Here is a 19457-nt window from a genome sequence, read left to right on the forward strand (position 1 = left end):
CATATGTTCTGGATATGCCTGGATGATGTGAGTTTTGCCTTGGAGGCTTCAGATACAAAAGTAGATGCCCTCCTTGCACCTCCTTAGCCTTAAAAAAACGTAGGTATGCATGCAAATACATGCTAAAGAAAAGAAATTGCACTTAACTATAAGCATTACTTAGTGTTGTTGCGAGAGACTGTCTGAAGGATTAATCCAGCCAAGAGACAAGCTTGGAGTCTGTGAGTTAATTACATGCCATCATTCATTAGAAATTTGTTGGCTTCCAAAGACGTGATCTCTGCTTGTGCGTCAGCAGATTACAACTTTGCAGGTGTAGAGAGTTCTTAAATGCTGCTGGATTACTGATGACAGTCCCAAAGCTACCAAGGTCAAGGAAAATATGAAATGTCTGTATAAACCAGTTTCCAAAATGCTCATTTGCAGTTTATTCCTCTTCCAGTCTACCAAAATACCACAAAGCAGCAAACGCTTTTGCTGCTTTTAGAAATGAAAAATTGTCTCCCAATCAAGAAGTTCAGTGCTGTAGGAATTTCTCCAGAGGATGAGTCGGGGAGATAAATTTTTTTCTCTACATATATGAGTTGCTAAATATAGGGCAAGTCTGTGATATTTAGTTATTTATTTCGGAAAGAAAATTCAGTGTCAAGTTTGCAAATGCAGTAATGAAAGAGATGCTTAAAAATAATTGTTAGGCAATAATGTTTAGAGTCCTGTTGGTAGAGAAATGACTTTGCTGGGTCTGCTCTTGCTGTCGGTTGTGGCAGCGCTGTCTGTTTCAGAAGGATCTGCAGAAGGTCCTGAAGTAGTCGAGCATGCGCTCTCGCTGCTGAGGCCAGGAGTTCAGGACCGGCATGGATGGGGCAAGGAGACACCTGCCTCCACGGTCCTTGTCCTCCATGGTTCCTCAGCTGGAGGGCTGCGACCTGGAGGTCAGGTGGAATACCTCTATCGCTGGATTGGTCTCTGTTTTGAGTAAATGCTCTGCTACCGAAACAAATGTTAAATTTCTGAGAGAGTCATCTGGGCAAATCCCCGTGTGGCATCAATATTCACTGCTTCAGTGAGCAGGGTGCTGTTTTAAGGCATATTCATCTATTTACAGAGTGCAAGGTTCAAAACGCTCAGGTCTAGGTGTAAGACTTTGTGTTTAAATGCAAGAAAAGCAAGCATACATGGTGTGACGTTAGGAAAAAAGCATGTTTTTCACGTTGCTGAGAGTATTTTCACAAACGTTTTTCACATTTAATCTTGAGACCCGCGTAAAATGGTTGGTGCTGGGGAAGGTGCGTGTCCTCCGCACGCTTCTGTGGCACTATCCCTGCTTGGGTGAAATGCTGTCAAAACAGCCAGCGTAGGCGTTGCTGGTACATATTGCACAGGCAGACCCCCAGGGACTAGCACAGCATGCGAGGCTGGGAGCTCGAAAGCAGCCAGCTGGTGAGATAACCGAAGGCAAAGCTGGAGACGGTGGGATCCACAGCGTGTCTTTTCAAGGAAATTCCTGGGTTAATGCCCTCCACCCCTCCCCTCAGCACGTGCGGTTACGTCTTCGTCTCAGAGTGAATAGAATCTTCCGAACAGGCTCTCACACTTCTGCCAACATGAGAGCGCTTCTGAACGGGTGTGAAAAATATCTTCCCGGTTCAAAGACGGTGAGTTTATGCCTTGTAGGAGAGGTGATCACATGTCCGCAGCTGGGACGCGTAGCCAGGCTGGTACGCATGCCGGAGTTTATTGCTCACAGGCTGCCTTGCAAATGGCCTGGCTCTCCCAGAATAATCTTCTCGGCGTACCTCCCAACGTGAACATGTCGGTACGTACTTTTGTGTTACCTCTGAATTAGAAGAGGGCCCCGCAGCTGGTGTGATGGTACTTCGTACTGGTACTTGCCAAACATCCTGGAGGGTTTGAAAGATAAACCTGGGCACCTATACGCTTGCATTATGTGTCGGATGCTTAAGTGTCATTAGTATTTTAGCTCTTGAAATGATGCAAGTGGATGAAATTGGAGAAGGTCTTGTTGCATATCACACCCACCACTGAGGCCTTCGTCCTTGGATTCCTGCTGGCCCCTGTGGTGAGTTTATGTCCCCGTTGGAATTTCAGAGCCTTTACTGGGAGCACCTGGATCTCAGTAATGAACGGATGAATCTAGTCTGTCTATGGGTCCCGAGTAACCATGACCTGACCACACTCTCTCTGAGGCTGGATATTGGTCACGCGTATGTCAGGCCAGATCGGACAGTTTGGGGAAAGGGATTTCTTGGTTTTATCCTTGGTCTGTTGGAAGTCCACAGCAGTTAGCTGCACGTGGCTGAAGTCCCTGCTGCTTTGTCATGCTTTGGTATTATACAAGTTGCAATAACAAAATTATACTGGAAGAGTTATTTTTGGCTTACCTTGAATCTTTGAGAGCGATACAGCTTCCTTCAACAGCTGTATCAAAACTAATAGCCGCAGCGCTAAATACTGTCTTCTTGCTGCATTCTCATAGTCTCCATGTGAAATGTGGCATATTTAAATCTCTCATCTAGTTGAGGTCTGTCGACCACTCCAGCTTTTTAGGTGGGAATTCAGTGTTAAGAGCTCATTTTTATGAACACTGTCTCTGCCCAGTGGTGGAAGGGACAGAGTACCGCTGGGGCTGGAATACGGGTCATCTTCATCTCCAGCTGCCCATCAGCCCAGGAGCTGGGGAGAAGCCTTTCTGCAGCGATGGAGAACCGAGGAGGTGGAAGGTGTTAGGTGCTGGTCAGAGGAGCACAGCTTCAGTGCTTGGACGACACCACCATCAAACGGCAGGGCTCAGGCAATAAACTTTCCTTTTGAGACACTTGAAATAGAGACCAAAAGTCAAAAAAAAAAAAGGAGCACGCAGCCCTTTTTTTAAATGCTGAGTCCAAGGGGAGCTAGAACCCTATGCCACTCTACTTTTCTTGATGATAACGAACTAGTATGGGTAGAAGATTGCCACCAGTCCTGCTTTTATGCCCAGTTCTGCAGGCTAGCAGTCATGAAGCATGGTACGCTCGCACTGCGGAGCATACAGATTGCTTTTGTAACCTTTGAGGGTTTTTTTTTATTTAATTCTTTAAGCGGGAGGTGAGAAGTGAGTGTATGGAATCAATGTGGATTCACTTGAATTTCATGAGCTTTGCACTGGCGTGCTGATAGAGACAGAGGCCGGCAGAAACTGTTCTGCAAGCGCGGCCCCTGTGTGCCTTTGGTTACGTGATTGTTCGGACTGATTCAAAACACGATTTTGTTTGTTGCTAAGAAGAGCAAAGAATTCTAAGTATAAGACAGTGGAGTAAAAAAGACCTTGCAGAGATACAGTCATAAAAAAAAAATCTGTTCAGACATTTGGCTTGCGTTATCTGGCTCCTCTCGCTCTTGAGCACTGCAGCCTGCAGTTCCCAGAGGAAAGGTTACATGGTGGGTTTTTTTTCCCCCCATTGTGTATTTTTACCTGTTCAAAAATGGTTTAGGAGAAGCGTTTTCCATTATGTTTTTTTATATCCATCTGCTCTTTAAAAAGAAAAAGCGTCCCAATCTGTAATAATTACCATACTTTGCATAGTTAATAAAAGTCTACTTAAAATAATGGGAGAATAGCACTCATATTAAATTCGCTGGGTCATTTGACTTAATAGTTGCATTTGGTGGGCAGTGGCAAGTATAGTTCTGCCGATGATGAGAATCAGCAAGCTGTTTAAACGTAATGGATTTCAAAAGTCCATCATAAATAGATCTGTTTTATTACTGTCATCCAGGTAAGAGAGAGTGCCTTAGTAATTTCTCTGGAGATGTCATACTTTATAGTATAATTGAGTGTAACTGTACTGCTTGTCCCTTGAGACTGGTGTTATTTGTAAGTCTACAGCTGTGTTACATCCAGCCTCGTGATAAAGGGAGGATAAACCAGAAAATAATTTTGACTCTGCGGACCTTTGCTGCGGGTTCTCCTGGGTTGCTTTTGGCTGGCTGGAAGCGAAGAGGTTTTGCATCTCGGTGGCATTTTGTCCTTTGTAAGTGCTGGGCTTAGAAGTTACACGGCTATTGTTCTGTGCCATTGCAGAGGAATATACATAGGTGTGTGTATATATATATACACACACACACACACACACATATATATATATCTCTTGTGATTCTGGGTCTGAGTGGAGGCGTGTGCTCTGTTCCTCGGTGAGCTCTCCGGAGCTGGAGTGCATCGCTGCTTTTACTAAAGAGGCATAGCAAGTGTTCCTGATTAGGGCAGAGTGCCCCTGTGAGCCTTGTTTCCTTTGTAAAGTGGATTTTAAAGACGGTAGGGATTCTGCTACTGTGTATGTTTCTGCGAGTACCTCATCCCGTATCGTTAATGTGGGGATAGAGCAGCCTGCAATGAAAAAACAAAAATGATGGAAAAAATGGGATCAATTTATGTGGCAAAAATGGCTGTTTAATTGGATTTCATAGCAAGGTTGGGCTTTTCCACTGATAAAGATGCCACTAGGGTGTATTACAGTATTGTTCCACCATATGTGCGCTGGTGCGAAGGCCTGGAAAACATGCAAGGCTGCTCCTGGAAAAGACACCTAAAAAACTGCTTCAGTAAAATATTCAGGAAAAGTCATAGCGTCTGCATCTTTTTCACAGCATGGTTAGAGGAGATCCCCAGGCAAATTTAATCAGAGTTTCTGCTTCTAACATGCATTTTATTAACCCCGTGTTTTATTGTTCAACCTATACATTGATATTGAGTCAGTTTTGGTTTTACATATTCAGAAACGCCGCTAAAAATCCAGCTATTTTCCGTGACGCTTGCGACTACATTCATTACCAAATAAAATGCTAAAAGTCTTTCCATTTGTAGCATCTCAAAGATAATGTGTAAACCATATAAGCTCCAACGCTGAGGAATCTGGCACCCGGCGTAATAAAACACCCGGTTATTTTGTATTTTATTAACTGCCCCTTCTCTTCAGTTTGCATAATAGTGAGTTAGATTTACATTTGTTAAGACGGCCGTGCATTACTCTTAATAGAAGACACGTCAAACTTCCCGTTGCCGGTACTGCAGCATGATAAAGTAACCTCATATGATACTGATGAAGATTTCGTTCACACTTGCTGGTTTCATGCAACGTCTTTTTTTCCAGATGGATACCCTATTGTAAAATGATTTCCTGCTTTAGGCTCTGCTTTGTGTAGCTCTCTGCTATGCCATCTTTCTATGAACTGGATAAACTGCCTATTAAATTTAATTACAGCCTGAATGACTGCACATCTTGATCTTATTTTTCCTCCAATGTACTGTATTTCACCAAGGTCCTTGAGGATGAAATAAAATAAATCTGAAGGATGCATACTCCAGTAGCCGAAAGAAATGTTTCAAAGGGCATTACAATGACTGTTAACCCATTAGTTTTGGACCATTTTGAAGGCAATTCTTTAGGTTTAGGATTATAAAGACATTTTCTCCTATCTTTTCTTCTGTCATTTAAAAAAACAAAACAAAATAAGAGGAAGTTCCCAGAATAAAAATTCAAATCGAAATGATTAAGTTAGTTTCTTATGCCTTAAAAAGAGGGGGAGCGGGGAAGAGCATGTATGCACCTTCAAACTGTTCAGCACGGTTACCATTTATTTTTTGCAATAAGGTCCTAATGTAAATATTACCATCTCAAATCTCCACCCTGTTGCAATTGAGGGTGAATGTCGGGCTGGCGGGGCCCTTGGGGACCCATCAGGACTTTCCCCTTCGTGACTGATGGTGGTTGTGGCGTCTGCGAAGGCAGCCCGGGGAGCCAGGCGACAGAGCATCACAGCCAAGCGGAGCTCACCCCACGTCGACCTCTTCGGGCCCTGTGTCCTTCCTGTGAACCGAAGAAAGCTGGTGGCTTCAAAGCTTTCCAAGGAGGTGGACGTCCTCACCATTGGCAGCGATGGTGGCAGAGTCACTAGAGATGTTTCCTCCAAGAACGTGCGATCTGTGTAAACTGAATGCTTGTCGACGGCTATTCATCTGCCATGTCGGTTAGGCTTTTAGGTTGAGACTCCTCTCAATTAACTCGAATTTTAAAGTTAATTTAACATTTTCACTTCAACTAGCTAAGGCGGCTAATCACATTGGCTTCCTCTGCAGCTGGGGAGAAAGCTGCCATCTGAGGGGATTTTCCCTTACCTGCTTTAGGTACCTAACTGGAGCGGGTGGGCCTTTTTTCAGAGATGCCTCTCTCTTTCTTGGTTAGTCAACAAGCTCAGATGAGACGTGGAAGAGAGAAACTCTGCCTTTGGTTTTCTATGGTTGCAGCTCAGCACCTTGTGCAAATTCATTACCAGCATAGTTCTACAGGTAAGATTCCCCTTGCAATGAAGAGGAGATCGCCCAGACACCAAAGGCAGCTGCGATGCACACCGAACCTGGTGGTTCAGCAGATACTGGGGGCGACCATCACGCTGGCTGCATCCCACACAGCATCATCGGATGAAAATGCTGGCAAAATGGGAATATGCTGCGTGCTGGGAAAGGAGGAGAGTGGCCTCGGGTATTTCAGAGCTCTGTCCTTACCCGTTTCTCGTCACCCGACGGCGATCACGGGTGGGTTGGGAACAACTCACCAGGTCTCCCCGTGTCCCTGTCTTCTGTTGGGGTAGCGTCAGATAGATCACAGTAACTTCTGAGTCAGACGGTTCTTGGCTGACATGTTTAACTTTTTTAAGGGTTAAGTGTTTATTCTGAATGTGTGAAAACATGAGTTTAATCACAAACTTGACACAAATTTGCTACTCATCCTAGCAAATTACAGCCTTGATTAAGATAGATGCATATATGGAAACAGCCTCTGAAAGTTGCAGCTGGAATGTCCTTGTAACACCTCAAACAGTAGGGTATATGTTGGACACGCCGTCAAATGAGCATATAGCATTCATCAGCGCACATGGTGTTCCTAATGTCGTGTAAAAAAATGCTTTTTAATTCATGGGAGACTGTAGCTTGAGAAAGCTGTAAAACTCTTGCAGAGCCACAGAGCAGATAAATTAAGTAGAACTAATTTGCTAAGACCTTAAGTATGTGAAACTGTGTTCCAAATATTGTGCTGCTTTTTCCAGATGAGGACCCGATATTCTTGTTCCACTGTTCGTTTATATTTTCTGGGGTACAACTGTAAATTGTCTCTCTCAATGCGCTTATTATATAATGGCAAGGAAGAATAATGACAGTGGCATTTGGAAATGTTTAAGTTCATTTGTATTCCTTGTACAGATGGCCTCTGCAATCGTAAGTAACAGAGAAATATCCAAGGAATTTTCAGGCGATTAATCCAAGTTATAAACCAGCATCATCCCAACAGCAAGCTGCAGAAAATGCCTGGAATGTTAATAGAAAGTACTTCTGGAAGGAATACTCGGTTGTTTTTTCTTTCCCTTGAAAAACCATTTACTGAAAGGGACGTTGTTGATTTACGGTGCCTTCTGTCTGTCTTTCCAGAACTCCAGCGCAGATCACCGGGTTCGACTGGACCTCGGGCTTTGGGACAAATTCAGCGAACTTGCAACAAAGTGCATTATTAAAATAGTGGAATTTGCAAAGCGATTGCCAGGCTTTACAAGTTTGACCATTGCAGACCAGATAACTCTACTTAAAGCAGCCTGCCTGGATATACTGGTATGTATTTTTAACATCATGGTTATGCTAATAATGTATTTTCTATTGCTCTTTTTTACTGTAGTCGACAGGGAGAGGGGGGTCAAATACTGTCCTGGCCTTATGGTTGCAAAATTGAACTCAGCGGGTAGTCTGGTGTGGCCACGGGCAGGCTCTATCGCATATGCGAACATGTGTTATATGGGTACTTTTCAGAATAAGTCCTTATAGTTTGTGGATTTCAGTATAGTTGCAAAAAGGGCACATTTTGGTATTGTGGCACTAACTTGAAATATGTGCAACTTTGGAAAAATCTTACTGTTAACGCGGAAGAGAGATCTGATTCTCTCTCCTGCCTCCTCCCTCCAAAACATAATGCTCAGTATAAAGGATACCTAGAAGATGGTCCGCTCTATAATGTTTTAGCAACGTGCTGTACCTGTGGTCATGAGGTATTTTGGGGAACAAGACACAAATCTTCAGAGTGAGGTTTTTGCAGGCTGTAGAGGGGAACCTGGTGTGCCTGGAGCCCGGCAGGCACAACGCAGATCCCCCTGCTTTCACCAGCGCTGCAGGCACCTGGGGAAGCGGACTCTGCAATGGACTCTGTACAGATTTTAGCTAAATGTCATTTAATTTTAAATAGGCGAACATACAACCTGCAGCAGGGAACTGTGCAGATGGACTTGGAGTTTTTCTCCAGACCTTGCCACTATGTCAAGGCAAGCTGTCTTCCCTCCCTTTGTCTCTGGTTGTTTCTGTCACGCTGACCTTCAGAGGAACCCTCTGGGATCTCAGCATTTCTTTATCAAGACCTTAGAGGTCTTCGGGCTTTTAGTTGCAAATATGCTTCTTTTTCTTGGCCATAGCAATAACTTTGAGTAAAACAGTATTTCAACATGTTTTAAACATATTTTATATGTTTTCTTCTGAGTACAAATCTTCAGGTCTTCGCTGAGCCAAGCATGGCCAAGAAGCCTGTTGTGGGATGGATAGATATATGTAGATATATTTTTTGGCATGACACAGGAGCTGGAACTAGGGAATTTGAAGTTGAAGTAATTAATCTTGGAATTTCTAAAAGTGCATTGCTTCAAACAGGATCGTACTGAGGAGGACGCTAACTGCCGTGACCTTTTCCTCTTGTTTTGTCAAAAGCTGTTTTGAAGAATTGCATCTAGAGGACATTGATGAAGGAGGAAGAGGGGTGGGAGAGGGGAAGGGGTATCGTTCTCCTGTGGGGGGAGGTTGCCCTGTCGTGCTGGAGATTCACCTCTGGTTGTCCCCTTCGTCCAGTCGCTCAGTCAGACTTGACCATCTCATCGTTACTGTGTGTGGTCCCTCCACGGGGCAGGGCCATTCGTTACCAATTGCACGCCTGTCGTCGCCAGCTCCGTCCTGATAAGACACAGTTGCGCTGCCCTTACCCCGACAGGCACACGGTGATCGATAGACTGCGGCGTGGCCTCGAGTGTATTCTGCCAGATATACGGGATGGGAACTGCTTTGTGCTTTGCTGCTGTAACCAGTAACAAATGGTTAATACAGAAACTACCCAAAAATGGTGGGGAGGAGTCAGGATTTAGCAAGAATCTGCGTGTCCAAACGCTTTACCCCTAAAACTTCATCCCTTAAGCTGCCACCCGCTATTTGTCGCTGCCGTGCCCTGGCTCCGTATCTGCTGGGAATAAAACATACCCTAATTCTGTAATTGCTCAGGATTCTGCGAGGTCCTGGCGCTCTTTGTTGGGATGGGTAGAGGGAGCTTAACCTGGGGGCCTGCACGGCCCCTGTGGCACAGGGTCCCCCCCAGCAGCTCGGCTCCCTGCTTGTGTCCCCAACACCGGCTGGATAATATCAAGTATTTAGGGGTAGCCTTTCTGCTAGCAGTTTTTATCTGAAGTGCCTAGATAAAGGCACTTCACAGCCTTTGATCAAAGTGACTAAATAAAAGCCTAGTTGCCAGATTAGAAAAAGAATAATGAAGCAGGTGGTAAATGGTGACTTTATTTCAACTAATTAATGGATAGAAAGGGTTGCTTCTTTAATAGGGTTCACCACTTTTACTTCGTGGCCACGTGGCAACCTTCAAGCTCTCGTTACAGACTTTACCGAGACCTGTCATTCCCGATCACCTGCTCGTTCTCTTTTTTTTATTTTTCACGAAGCCGGCAAAGGTGACACATCCGAGCAAGCAGGGTGCAGCGAGTGCCACAGCCACCCGTGGCAGCTGAGGCTTTTCCAAGAACGGGAGCAGATAAGACACGGTTGCCACAAAGAGTCCTGACTTCCCTGTGCGAATTTACACAAGCTTTATGTGGCTATTTTACGTGCTGCTTAAAAAGAAAAAGGGATAATTACCACGAGCACAGTTATGCGTAGTGAAATGCCCATATCCATTAAACCCTCATCACCTGCACATCATCGGAATTGCGGTGCAGCTCCGTATCTTTATTTCAGCTAAACTTCAGCACTTGGAGCAGCGTTTTAATAGCGCGTATTCCCCGCCCCCAGCGAGCTACTTCTCCTAATTATGAGGACTGTTTCGAATGATGTATTTCATACCTCGAGACGTGGAGCGAGCGCCGTTTCCCTTCCCTCTGCCGGTGCCTGCCCGTGCTCTGCCGTGTGAGCGCTGCCGAGCGCGGGGACCAGCCTGGCCGCTCTGCACTCCCCGTCCCCCTGCCCTGCAGTCTCCTGGACGTGTCCCCAGAGCCCCGGGGACAGCATGGGGGCTCCCCCCACCAGCAGGACCCCATTTCACTGCCCACCCGCCCACCAGCACTGTCTCTGGGCTATGGGGAGTCCTACAGAGCTTGCTGAGGGCTCTGCTCAGTTGGTTCCAGTGGCTGTGGATGCCTAACCCCCCCCGACAGGCTGTTGAAGGAAATGGTGCCAAGGAGCTCAGTAAACTCCGCTGGGTACGGGCCAAAGAATTGTTTTATATAAAAACAAGCAAAATCTCTGGAAGGGAAATGAACATCAAGCCTCGCAAGGCAGCTGAAGGCGCCGGTTGGGGATGGTGGAATTTGTATCTGCTCCGGTGCCAAAAGTTTGAGGGATAAATATTACTAAAATTCAGTCAGTAACCCTCGTAAAAGCGAGTGCTCCTGTCTGCTGGTAGGCTGGCCCAGCAGCGGTCACGCATCCCCAGCCTCGCCAAGATCTGGCAAAATTAATGTGGAAAGAGCCGGGAGTCCAGCATGGCTTGAGTCTGATGGATCAAAACCTGAGAAGTCCTTGAGTGCTAATCCTTAATAACGTCATTTTTGCTTTCTGTTGTAAACCCCTGCGCGTTAATGGTAGGAAGGCATTTGTGTGTGCGGAACAACCCGTGCTGGTGGGGTATGGCCATGCCGGGAAGGTTTGTTCATTGTTTCGGAGTCACCTGCTTGGATTTCTCCACTCGGGAAACCATCCCAGACGACTAAGGCATCTAGTGTCTAATGACAGAATTTTAAAAAAAAAAAAAAAAGCGCTTGCTTTAACTGATCTTGTTTAAAATGAGTAACAATTTTTATGGTAGCAACAATTTTGGAAATGCAACTTTCTGGATGGTTTTGGGTTTGTGTGACCTGTGGGGTTTTTGCTTTGCACTTTGTAAGTGGCTCATAGGAACCCCAGATGCTTTAAGATACAAATATTCCTTAAAACAAAGGATCCTTTAATCACACGCAAGAACCTTATTTATGGCTGCAAGTGGCATTTAAGAGCAGAGTGACAACTAAAATACTTGGCTTGGTTACAAAATCTAAACAACGTTGGGGACATTAGGAGGATGTCTTCTAGACAGCAGTTCAGTTTAAGCTGGAGAAAGATACCATGATTTCTTATTTTGAAGTGCTGACGTTTCCCATATGTTCTTCAGTGAATATGAGCTTGAAATCAGCTTCACTTTGACACTGGAAGTTTGCCCAAGAAAGGGTTAGCAGGGAATCAGCAATATCCACGGCGTTTTGCAGATCTCGATGAAGGATACGAATTTAAAAAAAAAAAACAAAACAATAAAAAAACCCGAACCAAAACCCAACATTTCAAATGATCTGTCTCGGAGTTTAATAACAGCGTGTTGTGGGATAACGTCGAAGGAATGCAGGAGAAACCTGAGACGCGATTGCTGCAGTCAGTGCAGAAGACGACCCATGGTTGAGCTTCAGCTGTGCTGGTGCCCAGCAGAGCCACCGCCGGCTCCTCCAGTTGGCGCCTGGGGCAGCGTTTCGGTGTGAAAGCCTGAAGTCTGCCTTTGGCAAAAAGCCGCTCTGCTTGCCGTCTAGGCCTGGAAGCAGCTAAACTCCACAGGAAATTTATGTTTTAATTATAAATTTTGCAAGGCCCCCTGCAGGTCTCTCTCTGTGCGTGCCCACGGGGCCTCTAGGCTGAGAAACCTCACCCCAGATTCATTCCCCAGGAGGATCCAGCCTGGAAGTCTTCCTCTGCGTTGGCCCTGGGGGGCTGTAAACTGGTAGGTCTTTGCTGAGCACCCCCAAAGGGAGCGGGGCTTGTGGTACCCGGGGCTGAGCACGGAGAGCTTCGCAGCGAGGGAGCCAGCAGCCTGGTGTGTGGCAGGAGGCGCACATTCATTCCCTGGGTTTTTTGGGATGACTGCTCCATTCCCTCCGGGCCAGGAGTCTCTGGGCAGTGCAGGGCTGGCAGCCTGTGTCCAGACCTGGCCTCGGAGGGAGGATACGGGGAGGCTGTGGGCAGCCTTCGGGAAACACCACGGCGTTGCCCAATTTAGCTCCAAGTCCTGCTCCGCTAATTTGTTGGGCTGGGAGTCCTGAGGGTGCGGAGGGAGGAACTCTCATTGCTAAGGCTTATCAGTTAAAATAGCCCTGGAATGTAAGGGCTGCCTTTCTCCCAGCTGACCTAAGGGGAAATCGGTACCACTTAAGAAGTACAGGGCCTCGTTCCTCCAAAAGTTGGGTACCTGACCATCGCAGGCCACGCACCCTTGCTGGAAGGCAGCTACCGTATGTGCAGGCTTCATGTGGGGAGAGCTGCACTCCGGTTTTTCTTGCACACTATTGGAGAAGTAAACCAAGTAGCTCTTGGGTTTCTCAATAAATACGCCAAGTTTTCAAACCTTGCTTTTCTCGAAAACAGCAAACTCTGCATGTTTCTTCTCCTTTCTATATGATCCTTTCAAAGCTTTAAAAGGATAACCAACAGCGAACTGGAGGGGAGAGAACTGCCGGTGGTTACTGGCAGCGCAGAATATGGTAAACAAGCTGTCTCTTATTGACAGGGTGCCATGCTTTGTAATGTTAATTTCTGCTAATAATCCTGAAATACACTTTGGCGGTTACATAGAACCTTTGGAGTTACCAGCAGCCTTTTAAGATCACTTATATTAGTGGGGAATTTGTGGGCAGTGAAGAATTTGAGTGCCGTGCATTTGTATTTGTTCCTCCCTTGGTCATTGATTCAAGTAATTTCAAGAGCTTATTCTCATTCAGGGGTAGGGGAGCAATGTGAAACATGCCCGTCCAACCACAGAGAGTCTCCGTGCCTCCATGTATACCCACAACGTGAGATAAGATTATTGCTGAGATAGAAAATAGTTGAAGAGCCTTCTGCAGAAATACGCCCTATTAAGTCTCTTACCAAGGAATTTAAGAAGAGAAATAAAAGCTTCCCTGTAGGTCTCTTACGTGCCGCGTCCTCCTCGTTCTCCTCCCTGCTTATTTGGAGCAGTGTTGCCAGGCAAAGATGAAAGTGGGAGAACCAAGCCCAGACTGGTCAGCTGCCAAGTGCTGGGGCCTCTGACTCAGAGCTTCGGCAGCTATAGGAATAATTAAAATTCTCCCTGTGCTCCCTTACATTTGTGTAAATCTTCTGTGTTGAGAATCTTTAAAACCACGTAGGATGGCTGTATGGGAAATAAATGAAGTCAAGGCCTGTAAAAAATACAGCTGTAGCCTTCGCTCAGCTGATCAGCTAGACTTGTGTAAGGGCTTAATTTAGTTTAGTGTAGGGATAAGCCTTCTCCCACCTCTGATTATTATTAAGCATTGATATATATAGATATAGATATAGATATATAACAGGAATATGTCAACTTGATGGACATCTCTTTTATTTGATCCTTAAGGCGGTGTTCATTAGTAGCAGCTGTACAAACGAGCCCGTGCCGTACAGTCTACCATGGGACACATCCTGGGTCTGCTCCGAGAGGCGGAAGGAAGCGTTCACGCGGTCGTCCTCTCTGGCCGCGCTGCCACCTCCGCTGTGACAGCGCTCCCAACGCTGCGGCTGCCCCACAGGCGTCTACTAACAAAATGCAGAGCATCCTCGGTGTTTTATTCATGTGGTTTGCATTCCTCCCTGTCCGGTTAGAGGTGTGAATCCCCGTCCTCCCCTCCGAGGCGCTTTCATCTGGGGTCAGTGCTGGGCAGCTGTCGGCATACGAGCAAACTTGCCAAGACCAACACTGCCTGGGCTTGCAGGGGAGCGAGTGACACCAGCAGCAGTGGGCAGATACGCTGTGCACCGGGCGGGCAGGGTCTGCACCTTTTCCAGCACTGCCCAGGGCTCGGGATGGGGGAAACACAGAACCTCAAGGAAGGCTCTCAGCGGGCTGGTGAGGAGGTTCGGTGTTGCAGCGCATGGATGCAACAACAACCATGAAAGAAGAAAAGCTGGGCCAACTCCTCAGGCTGCTGGCCGGGCTGCCGGCAGCCCCGCGCGCTGCCCCGTGGAGGTTCCAAGTTGGATAATCTGCTCGGGCGCAAGCTCCCAGGCTGGCAAGGCAAGCAGCGCTCGGTGGAGACTGTAACTGGATGCCAGGGAGATGGAGGGCTTCGCTCTGCTCTCCAGGGAGCCCTCCCGCAGGGGTTGCGGGCGCAGCGCGGTGTTTCCCTGGCTGCTCTGGCAGCAGAAGGCAAGGCTCCCCAAAGCACAAGTTCCGTTCTGCCTCTTTCACCGACTCAGCTGTCGGCGCTCGCTCACACAAGGTACCGCAGAGACGCTTTGTCCTTTCCAAAGACACAACCCAGAGAAGCACCGTCATGCGAAATTGATCCCCAAAATCAATGAAATATGTGTGTGTTCGAAGAGGTGAGAGATTTTTGTGATCTCGCTGTATCAGACCAGCAAGACCATCAATAGCGGTTTATAGTTAGGTGTCTGTAGCATACTAATTAAAGAGCGGTTCGTGTGAATACTACGGCGATGGTGACCTGAGTGGTGAGAATTGCATAGGAGTTTTGATTATTTTCATAACTAGGGGGAAATTTCTGTTCTTAAATTTCTGTTATAAAAAATACCCGTAGTCAATCAAGTATGTTTGTGTTGTATAAGAGAATTTTTGTGCTTCTAGAACTGAACAAATGGGAATTTCATTTCAGATTGTTCATTTCAGACACTGCCGTGGTGCTGTACGGCAGTTCCGTGGGTCATTTGCTGCACCAAGAAAATGCAACAATCCTCTCATGGATTGAATTCTTAAAATTTCTTTTTTTTGTTTTTTTGGGTTTTTTTTTGTTTGATTGTTTTTTGTTTTTGTTTTTGTTTTTTTTTTGTCCCTCCACAGATCCTTAGAATTTGCACAAGATACACACCAGAACAGGACACCATGACCTTTTCAGATGGCCTTACCCTAAACCGAACTCAGATGCACAACGCCGGATTTGGCCCACTGACGGATCTCGTGTTCACGTTTGCCAACCAGCTCCTGCCTTTGGAAATGGATGATACCGAAACAGGTCTCCTGAGTGCCATCTGCTTAATCTGTGGAGGTATCGTACAGCACGAACCCGGATGCGCTTGGGAAGGACAGACACGATAAGATCTTCATTTATGTTTTACTTGTTTTGCTTTCCTGTACTAAAACATATATATAAAATAGAGAAATATGTAACATTATTATATACGTTCTATAAACCACTTAACACTAAAGATATGTTTTCTACGGGTGATAGTTATTGGGTTTATCATTGAAACTTTTAAAAATTAATTGAATCATTCTGTCAAGCAACCGATACTCTTACTTGCCTGATAAAGGACTACAGGATGTATCCTGCTGCGGTTTTTTGTAAGTGGTATATGGGTACCCGTATGAATGACCTTTGTTACGGCAAGATGCCCCTTACGCAGCTTTTAGTCATAAATATAATTGCATGCATATGCAGATAGTTAGGTTCACACGGAAGCCATTGGTGATAACTTTATTTCGGAAAAAAAATAGGTTATACTTTGAAATTAGCGTAGTGGCACTGATGACATGTTTTGGGGGGGGGGGGGGCTGATTACAACCTGAAAGGGACGTTGTCAAGTAAAATCATGGTTTTAAAATACAAAAAGCAAAGTCTCCGATAATTTCCAAGATTCCTCTTTAAATTTCTATGTTGGTCGCCTAGTCTCTCTCCTCCTTCGCAACATCTGGACTAGCAATAGAAACACAACTTGGTTAGTTGGGCCGTTTTGTTGAAATACAAACCGGACGCTACTAGAGAGCGTTTAAAAAACGCGAGACGGTCTTTGTTGACAACGGCCCTTTAGTACAAAATCATTCCCATTTTATGTGTCTCTAACCATAACCCATCAACCGCAGCGATGGGTTGCGCGATGTCATTAACGTATGACCGGTCCATCCTGGTTGATGGGTGACGTTTGTTGTCGCTCGGGCGAGCGCTGCCACCTGCTGGTACCTGCTGGTAACTCCCTTTATTTTAGCGTTGGTACAAAACCCGCGTTACAGAGCTGTAATCTCTTTGTAGACCTAGGTAGTTTATCAGTGACGCGCACAAAATTAATTCCCAAATACTGTTTGCGGCAAGGTGTTTTCCCCTTGGGGAGGGAGGTACAAGAGCGAACCTTTCTGGACCACTCAAATAACAAACATTTCCAGTCACCAAGGAAAAAAAAATAAATCTTAAGTTTCAGAAATACATGGTTTACCCTCTTCCTATGGAATACTCAGTCCAGAGTGTGGGTGGTAAGTGGAGAGGCAGATGAAATTCATGGAGTTCCAAACAAGAACAATGAGGAGCTTCTGTGATTTGGAGTTTGTAACAAAAAAAAAAAAAAAAAAAAAAAGCTACTTAAAATCATACAAGTGCTATGATACTTTCCTACAGATCGCCAGGACCTTGAAGAACCAATGAAAGTGGATAAGCTTCAGGAACCATTGCTTGAAGCACTGAAGATTTATATCCGAAAGAGACGACCCAACAAGCCTCATATGTTCCCAAAGATCTTAATGAAAATCACAGATCTTCGTAGCATCAGTGCAAAAGGTACGGTGTCTCCCAATAATTCAGCGAGAGTGTTACGTTTCAGTGTTACTGTGTTACTGTTAACAGTGTTACTGGCCTAGAGACCTGGGTTGTTATTTTTTTAATATATTTAAGAAAGGTCCTTGTGACCTTTCTCTTCCCTTCTTCTTTATATGCCTGTGTTTAAATTGGTTCTGCTTTAGACATACGTGGTGCTACATTCTTCATGCGACTTAGAGTGCAAGTGACGTCTTAGGTGTAAGTAGGTTAGCAAATCATTAGCACGAACTCCTTGTTAGTCATTTTAAATCAAGATAAACCCCTGAATTAAACCTTTGTTAATCTTTACAAGGGGGTGCGGATCAACGTGTACTTTGTATCACTAATGGCTTTCAAAAAACCAAAGTGTTTACAGACGGCAGAAAACACTTGTGCGTCCAAAATCCCCCTAAACTGGGGTCTGACCTACTGAAGATTTAGAACTGATTTGATGCAGGATTTTGGAGATTCGGCACCTCTAATCCAAACTAACCGCGCTCACACGTGGATCAGTTTTGGTTTAACATTTTGTGTAGCCTTGTATGGGATTGATCGTGTGGAATACACGCCGTCTAAGCGCCGTCACATAAATTCTGTAAAGCACGGGGAGCGCTGAATGCTTTGGCTTCGTCAGAGGGGTTCCCCGCTTCGTGCTTTGTCCCTCAACACGCGCAGCCCAGGGGGGAGGCCGGGCAGCAGTTCTGAAAGTGGCAGCAGACCCTCAGGGCTGTGTCAGCTCGTTCGCAGCCCCCCGGCACCCCTGCTCCGCCCCCCTGCACCCCTGTTCTGCCCTGCGCTGTGGCTTGGAAGGTGACGGTGCTCCTCTCCTTTGTGTACCCCTGTGTCCCCGAGACCCGCTTTCAGACCTGCCTGGCTGTTGCAGGCATGCTCACCTCCACGCTTCTGGGGAGCTGCGTGGGAGACGCACCAGCCTGAATACAGCGCGTCTGAAGCGCCACAATTCTTATTTTTCACAGCGGTTGGTGCATTTCCACTTTCTTACTGTGCTTACTCAACTACAGACTTGCTAAGCAAGCACATGGGCTTGTAGGTACAGGCACTGATGTAGCTACTGGGTTTATGCTTTCAAAAAAAGTACTCATTTCATTTTACGTGGTTTTTGAGAAGACTTTAGGGAATAAAAAAAGCAGTTAAATCACTCAAATACACTTGTTTTACATTAAGTCCTAAACTGCTACACTTAAATGATATATATCTGAGTTAAAAGATTAAGCTACAGCTATGTTTATAAAAAGAAGTGAGCAATTTAATTGGACTGATCAGTACCAACAGACTAACTTAGAAGGGAAACACCAGGGCTGGAAGCAAAAGTATCCTTAAGAGGAACCGCTTACCAGGTTACTAAAAGCTTGCAGTTTACCCTCAAGTAAAGCGAGCTCCATCCAACTGAATCTACAAAATAAACTTCCATCAGAAGTGAGCTATAAAAATATTTAGGGGAGCCCTTTCGTTCTGCTGTCCTTGCTTCTGGGAGATCTATTTCCACTTTCCTGCTCCTTTGCCCGAGCCCCCCGGCTCCTCAGGGACACGGCTCGGCCTCTTTGTGTTCAACGCACAAGGAAGGATTCTTCTTTCCATTCTGACATAAGTGCTTAACTTTAGTTATATCATTAATGTTTCACAGTAAAACTAAATCGTACCAAAGGACTGGTGATGTCCTGGAGGGGTGGGTGTGTCTTGGGTTTCATTTGAGAAGATGTACAGGAGAAGACAGTGCCTCTTGATGGTACCTGATCCCTGAAAGCAATTACCAAAGTAAGCAGGAACCCAAAAGACTGCGACTGTCTCCTCACACTGGGGTTCCTTACGCAGCTACGGTCTTCTGTGGCGTTAGAAGTATTGTGACAAAAGCAGAAAGCATTCGTGGGACTGCAGCAAGAGCCTTTCTTCTGACTTTTCTTATCCCAGTATTAAATTGGAAGTTTGCAAGACCTGAAAAATGACTGTGGCTCTGCTCTGCGGTAACCACACAAACACCTGGTAGCGCAACTGACCCACTCCGTAACGGCAGAAAGCAGATACTTAACGTGGCCAAAGTGAGTTCAGCAGCAGCAGTGCTCTGACTACGGGTGGGTTTCAGAGGAGCGCGCGGCACAATTCTGCAGTAACTTCTCCCTGAGGCCAGAGCTTGCCCCTTTGTTCCGAACAGTTCTTTAAGAGACTTTAATCAGCATTCACTTGGAAAGTTGGTCATTGCCTTTGTAGATGATTTTTGAAGCTCCTCAGTTAAGGCATGAACATAAGTGCTCCCTTCCCCTCTGGGGCTATCACTGCGACAGACAGCGTGCTCTCTCCAGTGTGGACATCGCAGCAGCACGGACAAGCAGAATGCATCCCAAGGTTCTTTCCTCTGGAATGGTTCTTCACTAACCAGACTATTTTCTCTTTAATTTTGTTGGCTCTTCTTATTTTCCTTCATATTTAAAAAACACAGGAAAGATGGGGAGGGACTCTTTACCAGGGAGTGTAGTGGTAGGGTGAGGGGTAACAGTTTTAAACTGAAAAAGGGGAGATTTGGATTAGATATTAGGAAGAAATTCTTTCCT

At 45.7% G+C, this 19457-nt stretch overlaps 1 protein-coding gene across 5 annotated transcripts in view; it reads left to right on the plus strand.

The window, feature by feature from the left end:
• The window catches only part of RARB (retinoic acid receptor beta), a 334549-nt gene that overhangs the window by 312007 nt on the left and 3085 nt on the right, over positions 1-19457 (plus strand). For all 5 annotated transcript variants that reach the window (XM_063325207.1, XM_063325208.1, XM_063325209.1 and 2 more), the window contains 3 exons: positions 7481-7657; positions 15168-15372; positions 16714-16872. In XM_063325207.1, the coding sequence (XP_063181277.1) occupies positions 7481-7657; positions 15168-15372; positions 16714-16872 (541 nt within the window). The remainder of the gene's footprint in view (positions 1-7480; positions 7658-15167; positions 15373-16713; positions 16873-19457) is intronic.

The sequence above is a fragment of the Chroicocephalus ridibundus genome, chromosome 2 (genome assembly GCF_963924245.1).
Source record: "Chroicocephalus ridibundus chromosome 2, bChrRid1.1, whole genome shotgun sequence".
NCBI classification, from domain to species: Eukaryota; Metazoa; Chordata; class Aves; order Charadriiformes; family Laridae; genus Chroicocephalus; species Chroicocephalus ridibundus.